Below are 16,127 nucleotides of genomic sequence, written 5' to 3'. Positions count from 1 at the left end.
GTTGATGGTGCTGCTGGTCCTGAGGAGCCTGAGGTAGACGGGCGGGTTGCTGATGAGTCTGAGTCTGAGTCTGAGTCTGAGCCCGAGCACGATGGAGGACTCGGTAGGGCTGCTGCTGCTGCTGCTGCTGCTGCGAGTATGGAAGTTGCCGCCACTGGTATTCAGACCTCCGCATTACCCGTTCAAGCTTCTCTCGCGCCCCAGCTTCCATTACCGACCAGCGTGTGTTGGAGTCCAGACTGGTGAAGCCAGAGCTGGCAAGACGAGATGCAACATCGCTGTTGGCGTCGGGCCAAGCACCGGCGTGGGGCCCATTGACGATGCTAGCACCACGGCTAGGTCTAGCGGCGCCAATAGCAGCTGCGTGGGCCGCCTTTTGCTCTCGGTGTCGTTGGAGGAGAGCAACTTGAGAAGGGGTAGGATTTGGTCGAGAAGCGATAAACTCAGCCACTTGATCACTTATCACGAGATGTTGGGTACTAGTGGGGTTGGAAGAAGCCATGGTATGCGAGAATTCAATAGAGATGACGAGCACATAGACGCGAAAGAGCATTAGTTTGAATCTCAGAATGTAGATAGATATAAAACTCTGACGGGAGGTGATTATTTTCATTGGCTTCTGATTCGATTCGAGCCACATCTTGAACTCTTAACAAGTTGATTCACTTGATTTGCTCAACGGGCTCTTGGTTGAGTCCACCATCCGGCCGAAACAGCCAAGAAAAAAGAGGGCAAGACATGTCAAAGGTCTTTCATGAGTTCCCCACCGTCAGAAACGATCGAAGAGTTTCAGACTGTCTCTCCTCTCCTCTGGTTACTTGCCTCTGTGGGTTTCCGCATGCTGACTTCCCAAAGGCAAACACCAACTGTCATGGCACCGGATCGCCCGAGACAGCCGATGTCACCAGCATGATTGAAGGTCAGTAGAAGAAGGAGTCATAAATACAGACAGAGAGGTTGTGATGAGGTGACGGCAAGGAAATATAAGACATGACTTGACAGCCATGGGAAAGAGGGCGCTCTCCATCTCATGATGTTTTGGCAGCAAGACATCTCATCCGTCACCCACCTCTCACCCACCATTTTGCTCGCATCGCGTACTCTCGGATCTCCCCCAGCCAGTATTAAATCAACAAGACCAAAGTGATAATGAAAAGGGTCATCATTATGACAGCCCTGACGTTCAGCGTCGCAGCCATCGCATTCTGGATGCTGCGACTGCGCAGTCCACCACTGCCCGTGCCTATCATCACCAGTCCCGATCACCCCAGTGAGTTTGAAGTACACCCTTTGCAAAGAACCAGAGATGCAGAGATCAAAGCAAACGAACATCTTTGGTGCCGCAACTGAATCTTCATTTCCTGGAGAGTTTTCAAACGCAAAAAAGCTGACAGTCTTTTTCCCCGGTGTGCTGCAGCAACCATCACCCGAATCTGCGACGTCTATAAGGACTACCTAGCTTTTAGCTCGGCAACCAGGGTTCAGACGCTATACGAAGCCCTTGGATTGGACGCGACGCAGAACCCAGGGATCGGGGAAGTCTGGGCGGCGTTGCGGGAGCGCGTGGAGAGTGATTACTATGCAGACAGTGCCCCGGCGGATGACGGCACCAGCTCCGGCTGGCAGCATGAAGAGAAGACCCAGGAGGGAGACGGCAAGGGAAATGAAGAGTCTGGAAACCATGTGGCAAACGGCCATGGGCTTCCGCCGTCCCCACTCCCGCTCCCGCCCTCGCCGCCGATCAAGCCCAAGGCCAGCGAGGTTTGGGCACAGATTGGTGACGTGTTGATTGACACCAACCTGCGCACCACGTACGACCAGGCCTTCATGTCCGTACTGACGGGACTTGGAGTAGATCGGACGGTGGCGCTGAGAAGAATATGCCGGTTGGATGAAGAATAGGGGGCAAGGTACCACTGCTGGAGGTGTGATCCATCATTACAGTAGATGTGCGTTTTGCATCTGGAACAAAGTGGCTTTAGATCACCAAGAGCGAGCCTGCTTTAGTATGGCATTTGACAAGACAATGATTGCTTCAAAGTCTGCAGCAGAGTCGGTGCCACATATATGCTCAAAACCCGTGCTGCGGAGGGTGTTGGTAAGTCGTTTAATGTTTTCGACTGTCCTCAAACGAAAGACACTCAGAAACCGCCAACTGGGTTCGACTCAAAAAAAGTGCACGCAGCATCTCGCCCGGTACATTGTATGAATGGTGTTTCAGTCCGTTGCCTGCGGTAAGTTGACCGTGGAGCGCGTTATCTTCCCAGAACGTCAGTGATTCTCCCTCACCCTCTCCCTCCATCTGCTTCTTTGCAGCAAGACCAGCAGCAGCAAGAGAGCTGACCCATTGCATTTGTTTCCCCTGGACTAGCGAGTGGTACCAAGAAGATGGTCAAACCAACTGGCCGCCAGCTCTGGGAGCAGTACGCCCGCCAGATCCAAAGACTGTATCACGCCGACGATCCTCCGCATCCTAACAGAAACCTCATCACCGAGGAGCACCTTGGGCGTGCCGCGTTGCTGCAGCCAGAGTTTGAGCTTCTGGCTCCTGTCGAGGGCAGAGACGATGAGGTTGAGCAGGAGTCCGCATGGCCCGAAGAGTGGGTGAACCGTAGATCTCTAATGGGTGTTTTGAATCGTAAAGAGTGGAAAACCTTTCCAATACGCCATGAGGAGCAGGAACATCAAGTTCGTTTGGTTGTCGTTGAGGCTTTTCTTTCCTCTTTGCTAACTTGAACCAGGTGATTCCACATATCATCAACCGGCAACCGTCTCTGAACCCATGGGAAGAACCCGTTGCACAGTCTACGTCCCAACAACCTGCATCTGCAACGAATTCGCACGAGCGCAAGCATAGTCCACAGTTGCCTCTCGAGGATTCAGAATACCCGCTTGATCGCTCTCACGATGTCTCCCCGACTACGAGAAAGTCCTTGCCGGACATGACGAAGAGTATGTCGAGACTGTCGTTTACCCGTGGCTATGGCTCGATTGATGGACAACTAGAAAGGATCATGCTGGGCGGTGATTACTCGCGAGGCAAGGAGATGCTATCTGTGGATCACCGTGGTTCGCTTGACGAAAGACAAGATCAAAGCTTGGCTAAATATCAGCAGTCTCACAAGGAGGCAGGACCTGCTGATGATCAGGGGTCCTCTGGGACTATCTCTGGAACAAAGCCCTTTGCACAGGATGACTTGAAAATGTTCTTGGCTTGGCGGAGGGGCAAACGAAAGCCTCGATCCGAAAGTGCGTCGTAACGGTCATTCATGTCCATCTCTAAGACGCAGACTGGGAAAGGACGGAGCGGAGCTTTGGTAAGAGACAATCGGAAACTTTGAATCGGGTGTTGACGGAAATTTGTCTGGTATCAAGGGATGGAAATGCTCTAGAAAGTGAAATCAGTCAATTCCAATGATTGTTGCTCACTACTTCTCACCATCAATCCGTATACTCCCCCCCTTTCCCTGGGATTTGCTACGTACATCTTGATCTACTCAAAAAGTCGTGGGCGAGTTATGCATGAAAAGGCATTGATGTGAGGTGTCAAAGAAAGTGTCTTCGTGCGCCGAGGCTTCTGTTCTCCATTACCTGGGAAGGAAGATCGCCACCGAGAAAGTATTTCCACAGCATACCTGACGCCGGATACGGCGTGGGATAACTGCCGGGAGGTTGCCGGCGGCCGTCAATAATATCCTCGATGAAGAATATCTCTTCCAATAGCCTCTCCCGAGCCTTTCTAATTGTGATAATGCTAAGACGGTTGGCCTGTCGATCGTGCCATTCATCCACTTCCCGCGGGAAGCGTGCTTCGAACATGAGGATGCGTAAATCAAATAGTCGAGCCCATCCCTGGCGAAGCATAGCCTCAAGCTCCGCGAGAGACTTTCGAGTCCAGAATTGAGCTACGTCGAGACTATTGGGAGTAGGGGACACGCCGTGGACAGAATGAACCACGGCTGCGTTGTTATCCCGGGAATTTCGTAGCGGCAACGAGGCCAAGCTTGGGGCTGCGACTAGTGCTGAAGCGTGGGCTTCAACCGGGACCGGTCGAGGTTGGGGGGGGAATATTCCTCCGCTGCTAACGATAATTCTCGTCACAGAATCACCAGGCAGGATGTTGTCATCGTCATTTGCATTCCAGTCCACGTCATGGTCGTGCTGAGCAGCGGGGGCGGGCTGACGCCGGCCAAGCTCTTCGCCTTCGTTCTGGCGCGGAGGTACGACAGGCGTTTGGCCTAGCCCTTGTACTTGAGCGGTTAGGGCGGTGATCTCGGCCTCGTAACGATGTAACTGTCTGCGCTCGTTGTCTTTCTTGTCGGCTTTCTGTTCCAGCAAAGAGCGGGCATACTTCTCGTCGAAGCAACTGCCATCCCACTCGGGAGTTAAGAAGCCTTTGGTCCAGTCCTGCCACACTCGATCGCCATCTAACTCTCGAACAAGACCAAGACGCACGGCTTCGGAGGCACATCGAGCCAATGCGTTCTGGACTTTGCGGTGGACTACCGAATCCCAACCGGTGTTCCAGGACGAGCCATCAGGGCGGACGAGGTACAGGTCGCTGGAGATCTTGTCCCACTCCTTGAAACCGGCGCTCGCTGGGGAGAGATTGAAACGAATCACATGTTGCCACATGCGGCGTTTGCAGCCGGGAGCGAAAGAGATGTGGGTGCCGGGAATTCGGAGATGTTCGATTTCGGAGCGGCAGACACGCTGTTGGACGATACCTTTGGAGTCAGAAGTGGCCTTGAATTAGAAGAATTGGAAATAATCGATTTGGAAAACTGACCTGCTCGTCGTTTGTCGGGCACATGTCAGATTGGCCGTGTGATGGATGATGAGGCTGAGAAAGGTGTCCTGTTCGGCTTGGCTTTGATAGGGGAGCGTGTGCGCCGTCGACTGGATGGGTGACGGCGATTTCTGTCTGGTGAAGTGGTATAAGGAGGGGTTGGACGAGAATGTGAGAACATTGCATGCCTTCTTTGCTTTAGGCGTTGTCATCTTGGATGGGTTGACGCTTCGCGAAGATGCAAGGGACTGAGACATGGAGGACGGAAGCTTGCACTTGACGATCAGAAGCCTGGAACCTTTGTTGAGGTGCCAATGGCTGTCTTTTTGTCATTTAGTCGCTGGAAAAGTAGGGCTGGGGGCACTACTTATCGCCAGCCCATCTTCTTCAAAATCGACGAACAATCGGTCGCTACTGATAGGATTCATCTGGGCCACAACCACAGCGAAGCATTTCACAATGCCTTCGTTCTGTATTACTGCAAACAATTGTATGTGTGTAATTGCTACAACTCTGGAGAAGCCCGTCAAACCTACTAGCAACACTCTGTGGGTGTCAGCTTCTCTCAACGCCATACTAGGTGCCCGTTCCATGCGCTGCCGTTCAGAGAATGATCTCGAGACCCTGGTCGTGAGAACATGTCGAGCAAGCCGTCTTGGAAACCCTGTCTCTTCGTGAGAGTGCGCACATTTAGGAGTTGGAACTCACATATTTATGTAGCTCCAGGCGCTTAAAACAAGCAGCACTGGCAGATCCAGACACTGCGCGCCCTCAGTGACCGCCTTGAAAGTATCCGCCGTAAACAGTCGCCTTATTTTCGAGTGAATACTTGTAATCTGCGATGTAATGGGTCAATGAGCTTTGTGAGATATGGATAACTGCCGCTATTCTCAAATCTTCATGTTTCTGCTTTTGTCTTGTCCTCGTGGCAGACGTGTTCAATATCGCGGGGCTGCTGATGGAAAGACGATCATGTCTTCCGGAAACTGGTCGAAAAGCTGTCTTCCGCATCCACGATCAGCTTCAAAAGGAAGGGCGCGCATGAATGCCCGTTCTAGCCAAACTCAGCGATGTGAATACCATATCGAGTATGTTTCTTCGTCTCGGGCAGGGCCGTTCGTGCGGTGGGTTCGTTTGGCTGTATCATCTTGGTACTCGATTCTTTGGTATTCGGACCGGTTTCTGGCAAACATGTTGGATTTGGGTTCTTATCGAGGGACTCGTGGCCGCGAATGGTCGGTGAACAGACATTTGAGATGACTTTGAACAGCTTGAACGGACGCGGATGGCCTTCCTTGTCATGGACTGTGGTCAGCATTCGGTAAATAGATCAAAGTTGTTCAGAAGAAACAGTTCACCTTTGTAGGACTGGCCGTTGATGTCCACAGTCACGGTTGTGGTTCTTCATGATATATTTTCCGAACCAGCTGGTCTATTAAAAGTTCAGACCCGGGATTGCCATATCTGATGAATACGATAATAGGGAGGTCTATTCATCAAACACTTCTGAGACCTATTCGAACTGGGGCGATGCACTTGGAGGCATATACGCAATACCTGGCTGGGCGCCTGCGAGGCCATGAGGGCGAGGCGGAGCTGAGAGTGGGCACTGAGGAGTGAGGAAATGAGGCATCCAAGTGAACGACGTACATCAGGGCGGTTAGGATGCAAAGTAGAAATAAGTTCCACGGGTTAAACGAACCGCGAGAGAATCGAGAAGGATGCGAAGCGGTGGTGGTGTGGATGGTTGAAAAATTTGGTTGTTGATAAAAACAAGGACGCTGATTTGGGTGCTGATTTGGGTGAAATGGGCCGTGTTACTGGTAGGTCTAGGGGTGTGTATGTTGGTTGATTGGTGCTGCCTTGGGATTAGTCCTCTGAAGCGATGCGACAGCGTACGGCAGTGGGGACCACCTGGTCGTGGAGCAGTGATAACGCTTATCAGCACCGTACTAGTCCCACTCAGGCTAAGCCATACTTGTGGGCTTAACTAGTGGACAATCTTTTTACGATCGAACAAGTATCCATAAGTTTATTTCAACGTCATTCAAACCATGAATGTGTATTCAGCATAAGGCACAAGGGAGATAGATTCTCATATTTTTTTGCATTGCCTAGTGTGTTAGCTGTGGGAATCCATTGCGCAGTCACCTTTCGCTTTGTCGATTGATGCTTCTGCGCCATTGTATTTGTTAGCAGTGGCCCACCAGCACCACCAGCCCCGGGGTGACAAAAGTGGACCCACAATTGCTGGTGCTGCAATTGTGGCTTATCACAACAGCTGCTCTTCGCCTTCCTCTCAAAGCTGCTCTTTCCCTCAGATCCTTCCTCTTACCCTTATCTATCACTTCCACCAAAATTCTGTCACTACCCCAGCAGCACAATTGACCCAACGGTCAACTGTGCGTGAAAAAAGAGCTGACCTGCACATGCTAACCTCTATAAGCGCTCGACCCTCTGGGTTCGAGTCTGCCGGCTGGATGCCTCTGTGTAGTATTGAAGGCCCAGTACTCCTTACCAAGTACTGGGAATAGGGTTGTCCACTCTCACGGGTGTAATGCTCCGCCTTACTCACATCTGCTACACATAGTCTCGCAAGAACTGTCCATGGGAGGCCGCAGTGCACTCTCGTCCTGGTAGGGGGGACCTTATCTGTATGTGACTGTAGCGGATGAGGTAAGGCTTAATGCTTTTGCTTTTTCTTTATTTTCTTATTTGTTTTATTTTCCTTTTTATTAGAAGACTCGAGAAATAGTGAAGAGTCTTTCGCCAGATTTCACCACCAGCGTTAGACACAATAGCTAGCCAGGTTATGTGTGCGCCTCAGCAGCATCTAAACACAATGACCGCTTTCGAAGGTAGTCTGGAAGGGGGAGAACAAAGAGAGGAGAGGAGACCACCTAACACTGATGCCTGGATTAGCCAAGTATGTGTCCGCGCAGCGTTTTCGCAGAAATTTATAGCGGGCGTCTCACTGTTATGCAAGTACTATTAATAGTTAGTTTGGTGCTATAAATAAATGCATGCAGAAAACTGATCTGAACCATAGCATTCATGGCTCTGGGGCGTCTACCTACCTAATTCACATTAAGTTTAGCTGACAACTGCTGCAATACTACCCTGTAAAGTAGCCTAGGCGATAGTCTTACCTGAAAAAAAAAAAAAAAAAAACAAAACCTCAAAATGAATCCAAAAACTTTAATTGAGCTTGTGTGAGACATTGAAGGGCCGTCTCTTGAAGGAGAGAAACCAAATCAGAAGAATACGATTGGATCTTTCCACTTTGAGAGGCAAACACACGATATTTGACCAGCTGAATTGCCTTGCGCAGAGAGTGAAGACGAATAACGTACCGTAGACAGGAGAAAAAAGGCCCAATCTTCAATTATAGATACAGTAGATGCTTTGGTATCTCATGCCAATGTGAAAAAACTTCTGCAGTGGTGTTGTTCAGCCCGAATTCTCTCCAGGCATGCAGCAAACAGCTGTCGTGCTCTTCCGGGGCGGGATGCTCTCACAAGCTTACTGGACGCAAATGCTGTATAGTATCGCTACTTATTATCGCTAACTCTTCCAAGTAGGGGGGTCTTTGCGGGGACCAAAGACTCGACATATTCCTGTGTAAAGGCAGTTAATTGTGATTGTGGGATAATGCACAGAATATGTAATTGTTTCATATAAAAAAACCAAAGCAAAACACAGAGCTTATCCTAACCCTTCAGATATCCCCAAGAAGCTATTTGATAGTTGTAGTATGTCTTGGAGAGGTGTAAATTTCAATTTCCTCCTCGTCACTTTATGAGTCCCACCCTCTGCCTCCATTCGCAACATCATCGATACATTTTCTACTTACACATACCAACATCTAGCTATAATGAGACGCAAACTTGTCGTTGCAGTTTTGGAGTTTAAGGTGTTGTGATCTAAAAAGTCAGGAAGGCATTCCCAGCTTTAAACGGTCGAGTCAGTGTGCGGAAGCCGGAGGTTATCACAAGTGGGCCAGCACTAACAAAGTGAAGGGCGTACTCAACGGTTCGAATCAACTATTGCTTGAATACTACCCACCTCCCTTCGTCTCGCCTCCTTCTTTTTTTCCCTACTGGACATCGAAACTCTGATAACGTGGCTCTACTGCACCGCAGAGGTACTCCTCAGTATCTAGCACCAGAACAGGAGGCTTTCATTATCACTCGTTAGCATGAGATGTAGGGAAAATAAGCAGATACTACTGTTGTGCCACCTGAGTAACTAATTTTGCATCAAAGGGGCTTTTTCCAAAGGCAGTCACCGACCAGACGGCATCACATTCATGGGCTTGTCATAGAGCATGAAGGCGTTCATGCTGGCCCTAGGTCATTGTCTGAAATGCAATTTGTATTTATTAGACTTGATCAGATACGGGGAAACCATCGTGCTTAGATCTAAAGGAGAGGAGCTGCGTCAAACAGAAACAAAGAAAAGTTTGTAGTGCGATGGAGGGAGTGAGCTGGATACAGAATTGCTTTTTAGTTGTAATTAAGAAGCTGACGCTGTCCCCACTTTCCACAACTACCATTCGTTACACCTGCCTCACTTTGGATCTGGAAGCTGCCTTACACACTCGGTGCTTGTTTACTACCACGACCCACCGCATTTTCCAAAGGCTTCCCATGTAGTCTCTCTTTCAACTCTTTCACTTACCACTCTTCAATCAAGTCTTTTTTTTCTTCTTTTTGTTACTAACCATCGGCCTGACTCCCACACAATCCGAATCATTCTTCTGCGTCTCTACAACCCATTCTCATGCGGCACAATTCCAGCCAACGTCGCCAGTCCGCCATCGCTAGCCGAAAACGTGGGATCACGAAATGCCACGACATCCTTGACAAACTCTGTGGCTCACGAATGTGGCTCGCTGGTCACGACATCGATTCAATATCCTACGAGGCCTTACTTTGTCTCAGGAAGATTTTATCTCGATTTCAAACGCTCGGGAAAGACATTCATCAAGCGACCCAACCAAGCGGTATTCTTCACGAATCAAGCTACAGCAGGCCATCTTTGGAGGCCATTCTGGCTGACTTACCTGTTGATTCGCCTGTGAGCTGAAGTTTTCTTCTCTTTTGCCCATTACTCGATGACCTCATCCATGCCCGTTTGAATTAATGTCGCTGTGATTTGCCTAACTCGTTTGCTACACAGAACGTCGAGACCTCTGCTCAAATGAACACTCCTTCGACCTCTAGATCAGCGCAGACGTCTCCTTTCCCATCCACTCCGACTTGGGAGACGACAAACCACCACAAAAAGAGGTACCGATCGCCTTCGCCTTCCATCCCCTCGGAGTATCCAAAAAAGCGAGACATGGCCGGCATTAATTACGAATGCCTCACGCGCGGTGAGCGTGTGGAGAAGCGGATGATGCTACAGCTTCTTCAATCTGCTGCGGCGTTGCACCCCCTCTCTTTCCGTGTTGTGGACCCAGCGCTGTGGACAGCTAATGCACAGCTTCCAGAAAGTGTTGTCAGCGACGTCTACAGCTTTCCACATGCCAGGATCCTTATTCCTGTTGACCTGCCGTCTCGCTAGGTTCTTGTCGTCGCGTCTACAGGTGAAGGTGTAAACAAGCAAGTAGATCTCTACGATCCACTTCCAGAAGAAGAAGCCGACCATGACCAAGAGATTGCCAAACATCTGAAGACTCTGGCGCCGCTTCTCGGGTTAGGTTTCAGCATCAATCGACAGCCAATTATACCTCTGCAGAGTGCCAATGATTGTGGTATTGCCGTCATATCCACCGTTCTCCATCTCGTGGCTGGAGAATCGCTTCCCAAGTCCACAAACTACGGAATGTGGCGCCGTGTTCTCATGACCATGGCGACTGGTCAGGCAAAGGACCTCGTTGGCTCCAGCGCGTCCGGAAGTGCCATCGATGTGCTTCCAGTGCCTCCACCCCTACCTGAGACCATCGACAGGGTAGCTTGGAAGGCTTGGAAAAAGCAGCAGGCGGCTATCCAGCGCCAGATACAAATGGCCTTGGACCAACAAATGGAGCAGCAGAGGAAAGTTCTGGAACAGAGCATTGTAGAGCTCACGAGTGTTTGCAGTCTTCTCAATGCCCTCGCAGCGCGACCAAATGTTCCCAGGGCTCAGCGGCAAGACGTGGTGGTCTGGTCGAACCCCTCGGTTGGCGTGCATCAAGTCCATGAGCTAGATCGCGAGCTGGTTCAGAGCCAGAACACATTGCAATCGTTCCTCCAATGCGGGCGTGCTGACAAACGCTCCATCGAAGAGCTTAAGCAGTGGATCAACTCACTTCCAAACTTACAGGCGCAACGTCAAAAGACCCTTCAGAGAATCATCCTAGCGTTGGAGAGTGTTGAGAAGGAAGTGGATGCCCTAAAGCAACAACTTGAACAGGCGAGAGACTGGGAGAACGAGAGTACTGGGGAGGAGACGTAGGATGATGGCAAAGTGTCATATGTTGTATGGCACTGGAATGGTTACAAGCGCGCACAAATTGCCGTAGCACTAGCCAAAAGGAGAGCTGACTTCATTGATAACAAAATATAAGAACTCTTTTACCATGTCAGGACATCCTCGTCCAAGGCGAATCTCAGATGGCCGAGCGAGAGAGAGAGAGGGAGATGGTGGACCAGTGAGACCGACTGACTGGGAAGGACTGCCGTGGTGACTGTCTTTGGCAGTGACTCCACTGTGGAGTGCTGTAGCAAGAAGGGGAAGCTGCGTGTGGCAACAGACCTATCCTGGAAATCAAGCATGCCCCCTACCTCCTCTCATCCAACCAGGCAATCACCAGTGCCTCCACTTCCTCCATTCCCATTCATACAAACGGGTGAGGTTCAAAGTAGGTTTTGGCCGCCTCACACGAGCAAGTCAGCCACAAACAGCCCCACCGTTTTTGTACATATGGTTGGCCACTGGGCAGTTCGTGGCTTAGAAGAAACCAAGACGCAATCGGTGGTGTTTAGCGTTTACTTTGTTCTTCGTACAACACAACCACACAACCACACACATTCATAGACAAACCCAGAAAAGTGCGGATGCACCATCAAATCTTTGTTCTCATCGCCGCGAGCAAACTGCAAAGAAGACGATTGCTGCCAGCGATATCTTTCAACCCCAACCCCCCCCCAGACACAACGACAAACACGCTGCGTGGCCATACGTTTCGACACTTCCTGTCGCTGCAAGCAAGTTACAAACACATCGACTGTTACCAGCGAATTCTCCAGACGATCAACAATCCACAATTGACAGTCAATGATTCACCCCAACACAACCACAACACGCTGCCTTCATCATCCACGACTCTCAGACGCCAGCCCCTCCTTCCAGGTAGGCGGTTACAATAAGCAAGGCAAGCGTAGCGGACAAGGTAAGATTCCCGCAGATGAGGTACACAGTACTTCTATCCCCCCACAATTAGTCCGTTCCGACCAGCTTTTTACACCCAAATTTCTGGTCGGAACAACTTTGCCCAATCCGAGCCATCCTCTCCTTTGTACACTCTTCTTGGTCTCTGCGTAGCCTACCGGGCTGTTTCCTCATCGATTTTCTCAGTCACTCGGCATCGCCACCTCACAATGGACCTTCAATCTACACACAAGGGTCAACCCTGCTCAGTGAGCATCGACACTCAATGGGCATGCCAACTCTACCTCTTCCCCCCATGTACACCAATCTCCTACATTTGGCGGTAAAGAACTGTCGTTCCCTCATGGACATCCAACAAGCATATCTTGATGCTCCTTGATACTCTCCGCTAACTCTTCTCGCTCCAGCAGCCCGAAGATACCCATCTTGCTCCGGCAAAACCAGGCAACAAGACAGCTTCAAATCATGCTTGATCAACTCCCCCTTGAGATCCTCGACCTCATCCTTGCCCAACTCTCCGTCGCTGACCTCGCGTCCGTCGTTCGAGTTGCCCACATCTTCAAAGACCTTGGGACACCCCTGATGCTTCCTCGCGCAATCCACCAAGACAGCCATCTCATCATCGACCCTAATCAGTTGAACATGTCATGTCTTATCAGTAGACAAGAGCACCTGGCTTTGCCGCTTCCCTTGACCCTTACCATCTTTGCTTCTGGCCGGACTCACACCATACGCAGCCTCGTAGAGGCTGGCGCCCCTCTTGGTCATTACAAACTGCCCGGCTGTCGTTGTCATCCTTGGCAACCTCGAGGCTGGAGTAGCCACTTAGCTGAAGGCGGCAGCGATGACTCGGGAACCGGCAAAAAAAGGACTGACAATAGTACATTGTTGCAGCCCTCCATTGCCACACCGTTGCACATTGCCGCGAGAAAAGGCGACACCTCCACCACCGCTTACCTCATAACCAAGCTTCCTTCTGATCAAGTCGATAATATGGCTTTCCGCTTCTGCTTGCACCCCTCCCGACATCTAGACATACTCAGAAACCACCACAGGGTCTGGAGCCGACCAGAAATGCCATCAGCAACGGCTCTCCATATTGCACTCGCCTACCACGCGGACGATGAATTGATCCTCAATCTCATTCGCAGCGGTGCCGCCTGGGATGTCCCCCTTGCCAACTCTCATGGCGTGAGTGCCCTCCACATCATGTCTGCTAACGGCCGCGTCAGCCTCCTACAGAAAATGGCAGATTTCGGACTTGCCGGAATGGACTGGCCAGACCATCGAGGGCTTCGGGCTCTGCACTACGCCGTCTGCTGGTCTCCAACTAGGATGGCCAATTGTTTATCCATGCTCCTTGTCCAAGCTTTGGTTCGCGTCGGTGCCAAACTCGATTCTTCTGACGGCGACGACGCCTACGACGTTTCTGCTTATGCAAGTCGCCTCATTTCTTGTTTGGCGAACGGTTACCGGGGGGCACGAGCCATGACCCAGCGACCATGGCTCCCGACCGATTACTTGTTGCCAAGTGGCGCCGTTGTGGATGCTGACCAAGAAATGTTCTCCAACCTTCCGACTCCGCCTCGGCTTTTGGACTTTGCCTTACGGGAAGGAAAGCCGGCCTTAGCCGATGCCATTTGGGCAGCGCAGCTCAGGAGCACTGTTGGTGAGCGTATTTGAGGTGACAAGAGGCATTACCAACGACTGTGGTGGTGGAGGAGGTGGTGGTGGTGGTGTGGTGGTGGTGAAGCTGACGAGAGTTGGGGACGTAGCTGGAGACCAAGCTGGAGACGATGATGCGGTTCATTGCAACATTCCTTCCTCTCCATTTACTTTCTATTCCTATGTTCTTACTCCTTTCTCCCCTCTCCAAATCTCTTCCATTTGCTTCATGGTTTAAGTAGATGGCAGGGGATCATACAATGGTTCATGGCTGTACGAGAGGGCAGTGTAGTGTTTAGCTGCTAGGCACGAATTGCTCACGGACTTTGAAAAATATTTATTTCTGCATTGTCATCAGATAGAAAATAGGCTGCTTGCAAGCGCAATCTGAATGCCGTCCATCAAATCCAGATTTCAACGCCCTGGACCCAAAAAGCTAACTTTTGTGAATGATAGGCAGGGTGGCAGTGTCGATAGGTAGAGTGGCAGTGTCCGTGGGAGGTGGTGATGGTAGTAGTAATGGCAAGAGGGACAAGTCACGAGTTGAGCGCAGTCACGTGTGCTATTGGGCGTCCAGTAGGTTCGACTTCACCTTCCCCCTACCTGCACTTAATATTTTGACCTTCGTCAACTTCTCACAAACACACACACACACACACTCTCTCTCTCTCTCTCTCTCTCTACCTCTCTTTTCCTTTCTCTTTCTCTAGAAGGGCAGCAACAGCAGCAACAGCAACAACAACATCAGGAAAGATGGAACCAGAGGTATGCTATCAATGTTAAAGACAACTATAAGACGTATTTGTCTAACTTGTTTTGGTATATAGCACTTCCAGAATCGATACATCCAGACCCATGGCTTTGTGCAGGCGCCTACGGCGCAGGGAACCGCCTCCTTCGTCACAAGGGAGATGGAACCAGCCATGACCAATGCGGGCAACATTGCCCGAGCTCGGCAGTTTACCCGAAACGTCCACGAGCAGGGCCGCCTGCTGAATAATGAAATGGTGTCCCGCGGCCACATTGACTCCAAGGCCATGGAAAAGCATTCGGAGAACATCCGATACCTTACCCAACAGTGGCCGGAAGGCCAGTGGGTCCCGCGCCGATACCAAGTTGGTGACTACGCCAACTTTACCACCGTCAGCAACATGGTTGCTTTTACCAGGTGCTGGCTGTCTAAAGGCCGGGAGGTGATGGCCCGCGTTTGCGACAAAACCGGTGCTTTGGATTCCTCCGGCGTGCTCTCCGATGCTTGGGCGCCGCCCAACGGCTTTCTATACGTGCAAGCACAGAGCTCCAACAGCATTACCGCAAGGAGCGTGCGGGAGGCCACTCGGGACCTCAAGGAGGGTATAAAGCGTGTTGAGGATGAGGAGAAGGACGCCTAGAATGCCCGCTCCCAACCCCCCGAGCGCCCCGAGGAGATGGAGCCGCTGCCGCTGCCGCTGCCTGAGGTGGAACCAGATTCTCCCCTCGTCCGAAATGATGGATATATGGACGAGGACCCTTTCCGCGTCGACGGCGACATTTATGACGCGAGCCCGCGTCGCACGCCCACCCCTATCTCTCCTCCTCCTCCTCCTCCTCCTTCTATTCCTCCTTCTCCTTCTCTGCCTCCTTTCCCTTCTCCTATTCCGCCTCCTCCGCCTCCTCCACCACCGGCTCACTCTCCGCGGCGGTCTGCTCCCCGTCCCCGTCGGGGGTACGCGACAGCATCAGCAGCAGCTCGGGCTGCCGGCGATAGTGCATCTCGAAGTGTGTCGCGCCGCCTGAACAGGGCGAGGGATTACTTTACTCCGGCCCAAAGGGCAACAGCGGCTCGTCTCGCCCGCCAGGCGGCAGAAACTTATTTGATGAGTCTTGTTAGTGGTGAAGACGAGGAGGATGACGAGGACGAAGACTATGTTGAGTAACTGGCGGCGGCTTTGTATGTTTTCTTTTTCTGTTTTAATGATTGAGTTTAGTGATGGTGGTAGCGCTTGTCTGGCTTACTTTCTCGATGTCGTTTTGTTTTGTTTCTCTTGTTTTCGTTTCTTTTTGCTGGTAAAAGATACTTAATCAAATTGAGAATTTGCTCGGGCCTCGTATGTTGTTAATAACTAAGCCCTATGCTGTTGTTTCTTCCTATTAGTAGTAATTTAGGTGGAGTGAAGAGCGACAGGTTATAATTATTAGAGATTGGTCTTGGTAGATTGTAACACTGAAATCTACCTCCTCTTCCTCCCACGTCTCGCTTCCTTTCTATCTACTTATAAATCAATAATAGTCTTTATTAGGGGCTATTATATCTAGT

General features: G+C 50.8%; 6 protein-coding genes across 6 annotated transcripts; 5 read left to right on the top strand and 1 right to left on the bottom strand.

Moving 5' to 3' along the window:
• Positions 1–1,149: 1,149 nt before the first annotated feature.
• Positions 1,150–1,902, top strand: CTRU02_215799 (uncharacterized protein; the record flags this gene model as incomplete). The annotated part of the gene is made up of 2 exons (XM_036733313.2): positions 1,150–1,270; positions 1,418–1,902. The coding sequence occupies 2 exons, from the start codon at positions 1,150–1,152 to the stop codon at positions 1,900–1,902; spliced, it is 606 nt and encodes a 201-aa protein (XP_036574944.2).
• A 486-nt stretch (positions 1,903–2,388) lies between these two features.
• On the top strand, positions 2,389–3,260 carry CTRU02_215798 (uncharacterized protein; the record flags this gene model as incomplete). Its single annotated transcript, XM_036733314.1, has 2 exons — positions 2,389–2,688; positions 2,742–3,260. 2 exons carry the CDS (start codon positions 2,389–2,391, stop codon positions 3,258–3,260), a joined length of 819 nt encoding a protein of 272 aa, XP_036574945.1.
• Positions 3,261–3,546: 286 nt separating this feature from the next.
• Positions 3,547–4,813, bottom strand: CTRU02_215797 (uncharacterized protein; the record flags this gene model as incomplete). The annotated part of the gene is made up of 2 exons (XM_036733315.1): positions 3,547–4,746; positions 4,790–4,813. 2 exons carry the CDS (start codon positions 4,811–4,813, stop codon positions 3,547–3,549), a joined length of 1,224 nt encoding a protein of 407 aa, XP_036574946.1.
• Positions 4,814–10,618: 5,805 nt separating this feature from the next.
• On the top strand, positions 10,619–11,230 carry CTRU02_215796 (uncharacterized protein; the record flags this gene model as incomplete). The annotated part of the gene is made up of 1 exon (XM_036733316.2): positions 10,619–11,230. The coding sequence occupies one exon, from the start codon at positions 10,619–10,621 to the stop codon at positions 11,228–11,230; it is 612 nt and encodes a 203-aa protein (XP_036574947.2).
• A 1,401-nt stretch (positions 11,231–12,631) lies between these two features.
• Positions 12,632–13,849, top strand: CTRU02_215795 (uncharacterized protein; the record flags this gene model as incomplete). Its single annotated transcript, XM_070206574.1, has 1 exon — positions 12,632–13,849. The coding sequence occupies one exon, from the start codon at positions 12,632–12,634 to the stop codon at positions 13,847–13,849; it is 1,218 nt and encodes a 405-aa protein (XP_070059741.1).
• A 735-nt stretch (positions 13,850–14,584) lies between these two features.
• On the top strand, positions 14,585–15,222 carry CTRU02_215794 (uncharacterized protein; the record flags this gene model as incomplete). The annotated part of the gene is made up of 2 exons (XM_070206573.1): positions 14,585–14,596; positions 14,659–15,222. 2 exons carry the CDS (start codon positions 14,585–14,587, stop codon positions 15,220–15,222), a joined length of 576 nt encoding a protein of 191 aa, XP_070059740.1.
• Positions 15,223–16,127: the final 905 nt, after the last annotated feature.

This window comes from Colletotrichum truncatum (assembly GCF_014235925.2).
Source record: "Colletotrichum truncatum strain CMES1059 chromosome Unknown Contig_0020, whole genome shotgun sequence".
NCBI lineage: Eukaryota > Fungi > Ascomycota > Sordariomycetes > Glomerellales > Glomerellaceae > Colletotrichum > Colletotrichum truncatum.
Note: the sequence above shows the minus strand (reverse complement) of the source record. Positions and strands in the feature narration are given on the sequence as shown.